The sequence below is a fragment of the Haliaeetus albicilla genome, chromosome 10, assembly GCF_947461875.1.
Source record: "Haliaeetus albicilla chromosome 10, bHalAlb1.1, whole genome shotgun sequence".
Classification (NCBI taxonomy): Eukaryota; Metazoa; Chordata; class Aves; order Accipitriformes; family Accipitridae; genus Haliaeetus; species Haliaeetus albicilla.
Genome location: NC_091492.1, coordinates 29815457 through 29828433, shown reverse-complemented (window position 1 = coordinate 29828433; position 12977 = coordinate 29815457). Strand labels below are relative to the sequence as shown.

The window sequence follows — 12977 nt, the reverse complement described above, 5'->3', positions numbered from 1 at the left end:
GTTTTAGGTATTGAAATTTTATAGATTCTTAGCAGCTGCTGCATACTTTACGCTATGCTTTTAGTGTTACAGTTGAAAACTACAAGTTTCAAGATTGTTCTGGTTTTTTCTGCTCCAAGAAATTTTAACCGTATCACCTTGTTCAAAGCCTCTACTGATTCATAATCCTGTATATAGCAGCACAGCTTTTTAACAACTCAGCTAAAAGCATGAACTATTTTCCCTTGTGAAAGCATTAGAAACCTGATTACTTGCTCAGAAATAAGCACTAAGAAACCTGTATCTTTTACTGCATACACAATATTGTACCAAACAATTTTCTTTGTAACTGTACAAATTTACCAAATAACCTTGATCTCTAAGAGGAATTACAGAGTACAGGCAAGCTGTAAACACACACACACACACACAAATACTATAAGAGAAAGAGTTGTTTCATTATTTGTTTATTGAAATATTTCTTTGGCTCTTAAGTAGTAGATGAAAGTGTCTGTGAAAGGTAAAGAAAAATCTTTGCCATTTAAACATCTGAGAGCGCAGATCACTGAACTAATCAGCTGCAATTGGTAATAAGAACTATATTTGGGAAATATATTTGCAAAATCATCCTTTAGAAGTTTTCTAATATTTAGCTACAAGGAAAACTAAAACATGACTTTAAAAATAAAAAGCCAAGAAGCATAGTAGTCCATACTACAGAAGTTTAATAAATTCAAACAGGTCATTTTATGACAACTGATAACAGCAGCAACTCTGCCGAAGATTAAATCACACAATATTGGTGGTTTACACAATTATCTAATGAAAGTGAGCTTAAAAGGAAAGCAATCAAGATTTTGGCATCCTCTCAAAAGGCAAATGAGAGACTTATGCTGATGCCTGAAAGAATGCCATCAACTCCTGTGCAAAAGTAATAGCCAAGGCTCACATTTGTAGGGTTATCTTCCTGTGCAGAATTAACTTCAAGGACTAGTTTTATCTGGTGTTACTCTGAAAGCTATAAACACTCTCAAAGAGGAATACTGGAGTATTTGAAGTGGAAGGCGATGCAAAAGGCAGGACTAGGCAAGTTTACAAGCCTGACATACATGCTTGGATCAGCAGGTCCCAAGCTAGAGGTCGTAACCTCAAGAGGGGTCATCCTCTTAGTAAAAAGTCAATTAATTGTTTATGCTGGCATTAGGGATTTCTATCCTGACAGAGGTGAAGCTTGTAGATGAAAGTAAGGTCACAACCAGAAAGATTTGGGAAGCACTGACCTAGATAATTACAGAGAACAACTCTCTCCTTCAGCAATCAGGGAAAAGTGACAAAATGTTTCTTCTAGTCTGTGAGTAAAATGGGTGAAAGCTTCAAGTTTAGGAGATACCTTCAAGTCTAAATAATTTTGACAGAAAACACAAGTTAGTCACAGGATTGGCACATGCTGTTAAAATAGCACTGGACTTCAGTTGTTCAACTTCTTCCTAGAGGGCTAGCCTAGACCATACTGGGGGGAAAAGGAAAGGACACGACATGGGTTTTTTAAATTTTTTTTTTTTTTTTTTTTTACACTTACATTTGATTAAAAATGCAGAGCGACAGCTGCCCAGTGGCATCTCATATTCTGACCTAGAATAACAGAGCTTGACAAGAGTCAAAACATCAGATAAGGACAGATATATACATGATCCAGACAGCTACTGAGGTAGGAGCTATACTTGTAGCTTCATTTTAAAAATATATTAAAGAAAAAAAAAACCAAAACAAAAAAAACCCAGGTATTTAGAACTTTTCCAGGCTATGCAGGAGAGCAGCAAGAACAGATATCCAAATGACTATTATCTCAGGCTGTTATGTAAAACAGAGTGCTTATGACTTAAGTGGAGTCACATATAAGGTTGTTCTACTTGATACTGTGACTAAATATTGAAGATTTGTCTGTCTTCCCACTTATTTCCTTGTGGGACAAAATGACTGAGCCTATCACTAGTTAGCTGAAAAATTGCTGATACTGCAAATTTAGAACTAATGAAAATACTGGCAACAAATTTGAAGATCAGAAAGAAGGCCTCCTCAAATGGAAAGATTACAATGGTAACGTATGTCAACCAAACTAAACTGCCTAGATAGAAGTGGATGCTTTTTTGCCATCAGATGGCTACATCGTAGTCTATGTGAACAACCACTGTTCAGTAGTGTCCTTCTTATTAAGTTACCAAGGGTTAACACATCAATTTATATTGCTGGCACTCTCGTAAATCTCAGCATGTTGACTCTGGCATACTGACAGATTAAAACTACATACTTTAAGGGACCTCTACCTTCAGACATAACTTTTGCCCAGCTCCCAGGGGTTGTTGTCTCTGTGAAAGACATTTGACTGGGAGGATTCTGGAAGTGCTGCGTGGTGTTTAGTTGCTGGCTGGGGTTAAACCATGACAGTGGCACATTAAAGAACAGCTCATCTTCCATTAAGCTGTCCCTCCAGTGCAGACATTGACATCCAGGGCAAAGACCGGACAAAATGTCATGGCAACGGCTTCAGTTGTTAGTCACATAAGGTTGTCTCCAAGAAGCAGAAGACTTTGCACTTTGAAAGTCATTTCTCTGTATGAAAGGCTTTAAAAATAAGGGTGCAAAAGCTTGTATAATTGCTAACTAATCCAGGTCTCTTGACTAGAAGATTTTATTGGGAAACCCATACCAGGAACAGCTTTTATATGCACATCATTACAAAATTCTATCAAATAAAAAAAGTGCCCCCTTTCTTTTTGGTAATACATATTCTTTGTAAATATGCTGATAGACAGTCTAAGAAGTTGTCATACATCATTTACATCCTGTAAAAATAAACACAAAACAAAACCCCACACACTCTTTAAATCTAAAGATACTCCTAGAACAAGTTACCTTCACGTGAAGGAGAATGTTAACACTTTCATAACCTACCATTAAGGGAAAAAAAAAAAAACAAAACCAAACATATACACACAGATATAAATATATAAAAAATAAGTAAAAGTTGTATGGGAGTCAAAACAACAAAATAATAAATTTTCATAGGCCTTCCTTGGCATAATACCAGTACCATAACATTTTTTTCCCCTGCTTTTCTTTTTATAAATAGACAACACCTTTGAACAGAAGGACAAAGGAAACATATCCAAATACATTGACATTATTCACCAATAAGCTCTTTAAAGGGATATTTAAGCAAAATAGACCAGAATGATACTTCCACCCTGCAAAAAATAACCATTTAAGTATACTACATTTTTTAATTAAGCACATGATATCAGAAATTCAGTCAGGGTTCTGACCACCATTGATGAAGCACAAGAAGTGTATTAAGGAAGTTTACTAATCAAAGCAGCAGCTGCAGCATCTCCTACCCTTGTCCAATAACATATCCCAAGAGATTTCTATTTGGACCATTTTCAAATATATTTATTACATTGCAAGTAGGAGTAGAAACAGTGCAAATGAGCTATTCTGTGTATTAGTCGATTGTATGGCCACACTTCAATAAGATGCATGCACCTACTTCCACAAAATGGCTCCTCAAAGCCATTCCAGTTTACCAAGGTAGCCCTTTATTTAAAAAAACATTAAAAAAAAAAAAGGCAGAAAAAAGTTATGAACTAAATAATTTACATTTACACCACTTGAAATTTCACTTTTTTTTTTTTTTTTTTTTTTTACAGTCCCCCCTCAATACCAAAAACTATAAAGCATTTTACAAACAAGATCTGAAAAATAAGTCACTTGTGGTCATCAATTCTTTCAGTGGAAGGAAATAAAATGCTGTAATATTCTGTGACTTAAGACTATAGATCAAAATAAGTACCATAGCAAAAAGTCTTATTTATTTATTTATTTATTTTAAAGTTTCACACTGCAAACATGCACAACAGAAAAAAAACATCTCTGGAACAGGAAAAACTACGTGAATCAGTGGCACTGGATTGCTGAAACACTCATTATGAAAGTGTCATACAGGACAAGACACAGTAACACTAATTCCATCCCCATCTCCCCAAACAATTACAGTTTCATAGACATTCCTAGCACTAACAAAAAACTCTCCAGAGCTAAAGTGTTTGTCAAGTGAAACTGTATGTCAAGTTTCATGCTGGAACATACTTCTAGTCCAGCTTGCAAGATCTTAAAAATAAGGTTTGGTTTGAGGGTTTTTTTTTAAAGGATATCTCCTTTGTTATGATATAACACAAATAATGCTGTGGGAACATCTATTTTTCTAACATGGTTATTAGACTCGATGCTGCTTCAAGAACTATGTAATGGAATAGAAATATTTTCTTGAATACAAGCTGCATTGAATGCCAGAGTAGACTCTGATCACAAGGGAGAATCATTCCATGTTTATACACACAGAAATAAGTCATCCACCTTAAAAGTCTCTCTTTTCCTGTTCATGTGATATTTGCCAACATCCATTTCATGGGAGCAGCTAATGTTCCCATCCCAATCCCCAGTGTCACATCACACAGAAAAGAAAACACATACTCAGCAAAAAATATCTTTCCTTAGATAACGCTGTGGGAAGTTTTCATAAACACCATAAAGATTTCACGTCACAAGGCGAACAATGATGTTGTCAAAACTGCAAGCTTGGCTCACGAGTTCTTCTTAGCAACACCCCAGTTAGCAGCCAAAGCCTCACTAAAGGGTTTTGCGGCCTAAATGCTTGTGACCTAACATAGCACACAGATAAAGCTCCTGCTGAACCATCCCCTCTCAGCTCACACCACTCAGCTCCTCTGACAAAGACCCTGTGTCATTGCAAGCCACATTGCTGGAGAAGAGGGCGGGGTGAAAGAAGAGAAGGGAGGCATACAGGGGAAGAAAAAAAAAATGCAGTCTACAAAATAGATGCAACCTACAGTCCGTGACATTCAGTCCTTCACCGTCTCCTCATAAGGTAAAACAGCTGTACCATCTGCCTGCAGCCAAAACGACCAGGCGTTTTGAGAAGGTAAAAAGCTGGAATGAAAATCTCAGCTGCCCTCCTGGCTCTTCAATAATGATCACTGTCAACAGCCTAAATAAAACACCCAGACACCCCAGTACCCTAAGCATCTTATTGTAAGGCTGATTAATTACAAGCCATCTAAAAGTAACAGCAAAAAGATACAAAACCATGAATAAAAATAAATAAGCCAAAGGCCACCTTGAAATACACGAGCGTGGTTCGGATTTCCTAACTCTACTGCTTCAAAACAAGGAAGTAGCACCAATACTTCACCCTCCATCTTCATTAGCGCCTCACCACCCTCCTGCCCAGCTCCACTTTCATCATTATTTGAAATAAATTAGACTGACTTAAAACAAGTAGACTGCCTCAATACCAGCTGGCTCCATACCCCAAATCCTTCACCCTGCATCCGCATCCACCATTCTTCACCCCGGCCCCCCCCCGCTCCTTCCCTAGTCATTCTCCCTGCGTCCCCCCCCAACACCATCCTCCTCCTCGCCTCAGACCCCCGCTGCCACTGCCCCCCCTCCCCCGAGGGCATCCTCCTCACCGCCCCCAAGCCTCTACTCCCGCCCCTCAGCTCGGGGGGCCGCGGGCCCGCCTCACCTCCAGCTCGGTGTCGCCGGGCTCGGCCACCCCAATGATCTCGCTGGGCAGCTCGGCCAGGTCGGTGACCCGGATCAGCCCGTCATGCAGGAAGATGGTCTCCTCCTTCACCGACAGCCACTGGGCCGAGTCGGTGGCCGCCGCCGCCGAGGCGCCCGCCGGGGACCCCATGGCGCGGACGGCGGGGGGGCTCCGCAGGGCTGAGGCGAGGCGGGTCCCGCTACCCCCCCATGGCGGGGGCAGGGCGGGGGCAGGGGGGTCCCCAGCGGCCTGGGTGCCGGACAGCCGGAGGGCGGTGGGGAGCAGCGAGGAGCGGCGCGTTGCCACCGCGGCGCCAGCGGAGCGGGGACCTCCGGGAGCCGCCGTGCCCGCCCGCAGCCACCGCGTCCCGCTCCCTCCTCACACACACAGGTGACAGCGCGACGCCATGTTGGGGGCTGAGGCGCGCCCGGCATGCACCGCGCGAGGAACAATACACCCTCCCCCCTCCCAGCCCCGCGGGGCCCCGCCCCCCGCCGCGCCCCTCCCCCGCCGGGCCCGGCCCCCCAGCGCCCCTCGGTGCCGCCCCACGGGCTCGGGCGACGCCCCCCGACGCCCCGCCCCCAAGGGCGGCTGCCGCCGCGCCGCGCCCCCGCCCCGAGGGGCGATCCCCTCAGCGCCTCTTCCCGGCTCCCCCGCCCCGGGCCGCTCCCCTCAGCGCCTCACCTCCCTTCACCCAAAGGCCCTTGTCCTCAGCCCTTCGCCCCACAGCTGCTCCCTCGGCTCCTTGCCCCGAGGGTGAGGCCGTTCCCCTCAGAGTTTCCCTCTTACAGCCTCACCTTGGCTGCTCAGGGCTCCCCTGAAACGACACTTTTCCCTTCAGGACTGATCCCTCTTGGTGCCTCGCGTTCCCCGCAGGGTAGTTTCTCCGCTCCTGGCACCTCTGGTCACCCTTTTTTTGTCTGCCCTCCTCTCCTTCCAGAATGACCTCCCTTTCTCGCTTCCCCTCCCTTGTCTGCCCCGCCGTCACCTCCTCGAAGGAATCCTGTCACCTCTCAGAGAGCCTTTTCCCTGAAGGACTTGTGAGCAAGCAGGTATGTCCCTTCAAATCCATACTTCCAGATCTATCTATCTGATGAGGATGCCAGAGGGTGCGAAGCAAAATGTTCACAGCGCTACAGCATGTGTGGGAAAAAGGAGATCCAAAGAAAAATTGACCCTTCTCTCTCTCAGTCTCTCTCTTTTGGGCAGCATCGTGTAACCGTCTCCATTTCCCATCAGTCTAATTTCACACTCAGTTGCCTCAGACCTCCACCCGAGCCTGTTCAGAGAGGCGCAGTGTCACAGGCAGCTGTACCTGACTGTTCAGCAAAGTACGTGCTTGTGAGACAAATCATGTTAATGAGAAAGACATGATGATAAATATTAAATATTTTTAGTGTATAATTACTGTGGGGATTCCCATTGCAAGTGGCTGCTTTTCATGAAACAGTGACTGTGCACAACAGAACAGAGATGGAGCACTACAGACTTATTTACCTGTTTGATCAGATTAAATTATTTAATATATCAGTGCATTAAAACAAATGTGCTGTGGTATTGGAGGAAAAGTGTCTTCAAAGCCGTAGTAAAATGAGATCTGCTGCTAATGCTTTATGTCCTATTAAATCTGGTTGAGAAGAAGCATTTTTTCCATTTAATGGACCACCACCCAACTGACGACCCACACAAAGCATCTTCGTATCACTGATTGAGCAGCATGAGCATTCACACAATTGCATAGTTTGTCTTTGAGGCCGGTTCAGAGAACATAGGGTTCAGTTAAGTTCATACGAGCAGTTGTTTACGGATCTGTGTGATAGCTCAGTACACTATATTTGGGAGGTTATCACTGCTATTCATGTATTGGAGAGCAGAAGAGTCTCCAGGCTTGGTTTTATTATAGCAATAGATATTATTTGCCTCTGTGATAGAGAGTGTCATTTTTTAACAGGGGGAGTATGGAGAGTTAGTATCAAATGTTTTTGTAAGGGAGAGACCATTCATGGGCATCTGTTATTTTTGGTCAAGATGTGACACAGAGAACAATGGCTGCAGATGGGATGGACATATCCATAGATATGAAATCCACCCTGATCCTCCCGTGGGAGCCCTGCTAGTACTCAGAAGAGAGAGAATGCTGAGATTTGAAGATTTTACAGCAGGTGTGACATGGCAGCTGAGTTCTGGCAGTTAAGATAAGCTGGGCTCACAAGGTCTCCTTGGAGGAATGGGAAAGCTGCTGAGGCTAGATTAGTCACAATATTTCATTACAAGATGGTGACTTGTGGTATTGTTTTGTTACCAGAGTAGGAGTTTTACATTGTTTTCATTCATTCATATGAGACAAGAATAAAGGAAGAGAAATGCAAAGTATGTATGCATTTTAGTGGGAGTAACACTGAAAAAAATTCTGTCTTTAGATTTTGTAATACTATCATGGTACTAGTTGAATATGTTCCACAAAATTGATACAAATAGCAGAGCTGGGAGTAAAATGGGATGTTCACTTCACAAGCTACACTCATGCCAGGAAGGCTTGTCAACAGAAAAGATTTGCAGTGTTCTCTAGAGGTGGCCGAGTTTTGGATGTATCTGTTGTTCTCCAAAGACTGTTTCATAGGCTGGGTAACCCCCAGGCTGAAAATTGTCTCCAGTTCTCACATGCTCTTTCCAAGGCCTTCTGGTCTGCTGTATCCCAGAGGAATATGGTTGTCACAGTAGCTCCCAGATGGAGACTCAGGGTTTGATATAGCTGTCGGTTCAATCCACTAATTGCTTTGAAATACAAACCAAGGCCTTGTATTTGAATAAGGAGCTGACAGAGCTAGAAGAGAGGTATGTGTAACTCTGGGTACATTCATACCAGGCTAAGCAGAGGAAGAGGTGCATGGCTAAATTATATACTGGCCAGAGGCTGTGCTTTGTCATTTACCTGAGGGCTGGTGAACAATTTCTCACAGCGAGGATCCCGATACACGTGTTTTTGTGTGGTAAGTAACCTGAGTTGCCCCTGAGTGAAAAGCCAGCCACTTAACTGTCAATTGGAGATTGTGCAGACGTTTTAGAAATCCCTTTTAGCCGTATTTGTGTGAAGACATCCCAAGCTGAACACAAGGGATGTTTAGGATTTTATAGTTATGTATTTGCTTATTTGGAGTTCTTATGAATTGTATTGATTTGACAATTCAAAGTTAAAAGTCAGTTATTGAATTAATCGAATGCCATAAAACTGAGAAATGTGTCCTGTCCTGCCTCAGTGCAGGTAAATAAAGTTATTACTAGTAAATGTAAGATTTACTAAATTATTTTAGGTGCCCGCCATTCAGGAATTAACAGTATGTTGTGCAATCTATAAGCTTACATAGCAGGGAATGCTGACATAGCTTTCTGCATGAAATTTTCAATATTAGGGCCCTGTAATGAATTCAGCAAATATAATGCAGTTTGTGTGGCATCTGCTGCAGAAAGTGTTGTATAATATAATGAAAAAAAAAAACCTATTTTTGTTCTGCATGTCACCAGAAAACGTCAGCCACTGTAACTTCAATGTAGCATTCAGAGGTGTACTGCAGTAACTACAAAGAAGTCTTGTACTACATTATGGGAGATGGTGCGACTTAAAAAACAGACTAGAATAGCTTTGTGACACAAATCATCAAGCTGAAGAAATAAACCCCCTAACTTGTAAATAGGCTTGTACAGAAAACCAGTCTTTTGCTTTAATTATTTTTGAGCAGATGGGGCAGCTGTCTACAGCTGCTGTGGCTGTGGTCGTGACTGCCTCTGGCGGCCGGATTCTGGAACGAGCTTCTCTACGTGCAGGTCTCCGGTCCTGCAGCAGAATGTGCCCCTGTGCTTCTCTGTGTGGGCATCACGGTTGCTGAGATTTAGCAGAAGATGCTCATGGTCTGTGAGCAAAAATTCAGTCCTGTGAGCTGAAAATGGAAATTCACCATTCATGCTTCGAATTGACCATTTGCCTATTATGTAATGGAATTTAAAGGAACATTGTCTCGCCCTCCAGTTTAATTTTATATTAACAGCTATAACATATGGTGGAAATTCTTTTCGTCCTAAGACTTTGCTGTACATCTTTCTGTTAATTTAGAAATGGCAGTTTCAGTTTTAATGACCATTGTGGCACTAAGAAATGTGTGAAACAGAAGAAATAGTTGCTATTTTTATGTGGTCTGCAATAACCAGATTTCCATACCCTGAATCCTGGCTCTTCTGCTTAGTACATGTTATATAGAGAGCCCAAATGCCATCATTAATAAGGCCACTATGCAAGGAATACTGGCATTTCTTGGCACACTAACTGTGATTAAGAAATACAGTTTCTTCATTTTTCTCCAAGTTAAAACTTAGAAAGGAGTGAAGTGGAAAAAATCAGTATTTGACAGAGGAGAAAGAACAAACTAGACAGTGAAATAAAATAATTTCAAACTTCAGAAAGGTATTTTAATTGCAAAGGAAAATTATTCACATTTTTCTCATTTTGATATATTAGCAATAATCTCTGAAGAAGGCTCTGACTGATAGCAAGGTAGGCTTGAGGAAGGAAGAACAAATAAAAAGAGATTTTTATTAAAATTAATAAGGACAATTTTATTACAGGGAACATGAGTATGAATCACCTACCTTACAAACATAGCCTTAGTTAAATTGGACATGAAACAAATGTAAATTATAGAATTGTAATAAAAATGCTGGAATGTTTTCTTAGAGGCAATCTAATCCAGTGCTGTGACCCAAGCTGTAACTACACTACTTGTGACACATACTTGTCCCATCTAGACTGATGGAGACTCCACCTGCAATCTCTTCCATTGTTGAATTGTCATTACAGTTAGGGAGTTTCCTAATGCTTAATTGAACTTGTGTTACTGTAATTTAAGCCTTTTAATTTTTTTTTCAGCTTTTGTAGGCACAGAGAACAGCTGTTGTAGGCACAGGGAACAGTTTATTTCCTTCCTCTTAAGTGCAGTCTTTTTCACGTGTGAAGGCTGTGACCACAATTCCTCTTCATCATCTCTGCACTAAATAATCCCAGTCCTTTCAAACTTTCTCTGTAGGCCATATGCTCTGGATGTCTGACCATTCTTCTGCTCTTTGGGATTTCCTCCAACTTGTCCACATCTCTCTTGAGCTGCTGGTACTTTAGATGAAGCCTTACTAGTGTGAAATGGTTTGGACAGATGCCTGTGTCTTCTATGCAGTACTCCTGTTAAGTGTCTCAGTATCATCTTTGCTTTCTCTGCAGCTGTGTGATATGGTTGACTCATGCTGGGCTTGTAAATGAAATAACAACTTATGCTTAAATTCTGTTTGCGGTATTTCACATGCAGACCCAAAGAAATCTGGCATTTAGTGCTACTCTTGGTAAACTCATGTCTCATTTTCTTATTCAAGAATTTAATGCAAGTAGCCTTTTATGGAGGGAAGTGTTTAAATGCTGCCCATCAGTGAGGAAGAGTGGTTGGGAGCTGAATAGATCCCTTAGTGGTTGTCCTGAATTTCTGAATCTCTAATGTCTCAGAAGACTCATTATTAATATCCAAAAATAGGTAGGTTTTAAATACAGCTATTCGGTACTGTTTTAAAATTCAACCTCCCTGAAAACTGGTGCAGTAAAATGAGGAAAATAATAAATGAAGAAAAGTCTGCTACAATATTCTGCTCAATACTGTAAAAATATAAAGTTAACAAGGTGGATTTATATAATCATACAAATTATTACAAGGTCCACTTTATAAAGTGTTTCTCAGGGTTTGTAATGTTAAATTGACAAAATTCCCAATAGCTTGGCCAAGATCTGAGGATTTTAAAATCAGTTCTTGAGAATTAGTTACAAAAATGGTAGTTTTTCTGATCAGTGTATGCTGCAAGATCGGCAGTGTTTTCTTCTTCTTGTAAAAGGGAGAAGGACCGCTTGGCAATGCGATTGCAATGCTGAAAGTGGTCAGCACAGAGGTAGGGCTGATACTTGGATACAAAAACAAAATATATCTTTCATCAGAACTGTCTCTACCTTCATATTTACCCCATATTTTACACAAAGTTTTATTTAAAACTCTTGGAAAGAAAAAGTGTCATAAGCTGGTTTTCTATTAGACTATAAAGAAATAGTTTGAGTTTCTACATTTGTGTTTCAATAATTTTCTATAATTTCCCAAGTATATGGGTTGAAATCCTAATCCTGCAAATCTCCGTGTTTGAGGGCTATTCATTGATAACAAGAAAGAATTCCAGTAACTGACACAGAACATGCAGACTTTTGTTTTTTATTCTAGGAGCATTGCCTTGTTACTCAAAGATGTCCTTTGTTCCAAGGCAGACATCTAAAATGTCCTTTTTTTTTTTCTCTTTTGTGTTTAAAGACCTCAGCTTTAATTTTAGTAAAATCACTAAATAATTTAGTGATTTAGTAAAGTCCCACGTGGAGTCACAGCCCTATATCATAATTTTAAAACTCCGATAGTTAAAAAATGAGAATGGACCAGTTAAAGAGGTTAAAGCCCTCTCATCTTTAAATTAAATATATTTCCCTCCTTTACATTAAATAGTATGGACACTTCACGCTTGTATTTTAAGGGTAATTACAATGTAAAGTCCAGTCCTCAGTACATACAGAAAATTGGATGCATTGACCTCAGGATCACACTGCTGTCCCAGTGGAGGGCCCCTGTGCACAAACAGGCAAACAGGATGTTAACTCCCTGTCCACGACTCCTACAGGAGATGGGTGCGGTGATCTGCCAGGGTTTGTGTCTGATTCATTAGACTCCCTGAAATGTTCATTCAGCGCTGATTGAAGCATGTTGTCAAACCTGCCATCAGACTTCCCGGGGGAGGATAAGGATGTTCACATCACCAAAGCCTGATGGAAACGTGAAGCATGGGGATAGTAGCTGCAGCTGCATCACAAGGTGGGGAAGCGTCATACCTTGTACTTGCAGGTGCTGAGGCAGGGATGAGCTCCCTGTGGCCGGGCCACCAACACTCTGCTTCAGCATTTTTCTGCTAGAGTAATAATCAGCCTACCCCAACCTGACTTCAAACAATTCCAATTCAGGAGCTACTCTTCACAAATGAGGATGCTTTTCCTCTGTGACAAAGCAGAACTGATCAAAAAATTGAAATGAGTGCATCTTGGCTTTTTCATTTCCTGTTGATAAAAGTCTTGATTTGTTACAGGAAACACTTTAGGAGTAAAATGAATTATAAGATTTCATGGCTTTTTAGAGTACCAGAACATCAAACTATCTAGGAAAACTTATAAGTATTAGCCTAGTTTAATTTCATTTGCATATCTCAGTCCAAATCCATCATATGGTAAGGTTAAGAATATTTTTACATTGAGAGTTTAAAA

At 41.3% G+C, this 12977-nt stretch overlaps 1 protein-coding gene across 4 annotated transcripts in view; it reads right to left on the bottom strand.

Annotated features, from left to right (window-relative positions):
- Positions 1 to 6037, bottom strand: part of HECTD4 (HECT domain E3 ubiquitin protein ligase 4) — a 79372-nt gene extending 73335 nt beyond the window's left edge. For all 4 annotated transcript variants that reach the window (XM_069794619.1, XM_069794621.1, XM_069794620.1 and 1 more), the window contains exon 1: positions 5585 to 6037. In XM_069794619.1, the coding sequence (XP_069650720.1) occupies positions 5585 to 5755 (171 nt within the window). In that variant the 5' untranslated portion in view covers positions 5756 to 6037. The remainder of the gene's footprint in view (positions 1 to 5584) is intronic.
- Positions 6038 to 12977: the final 6940 nt, after the last annotated feature.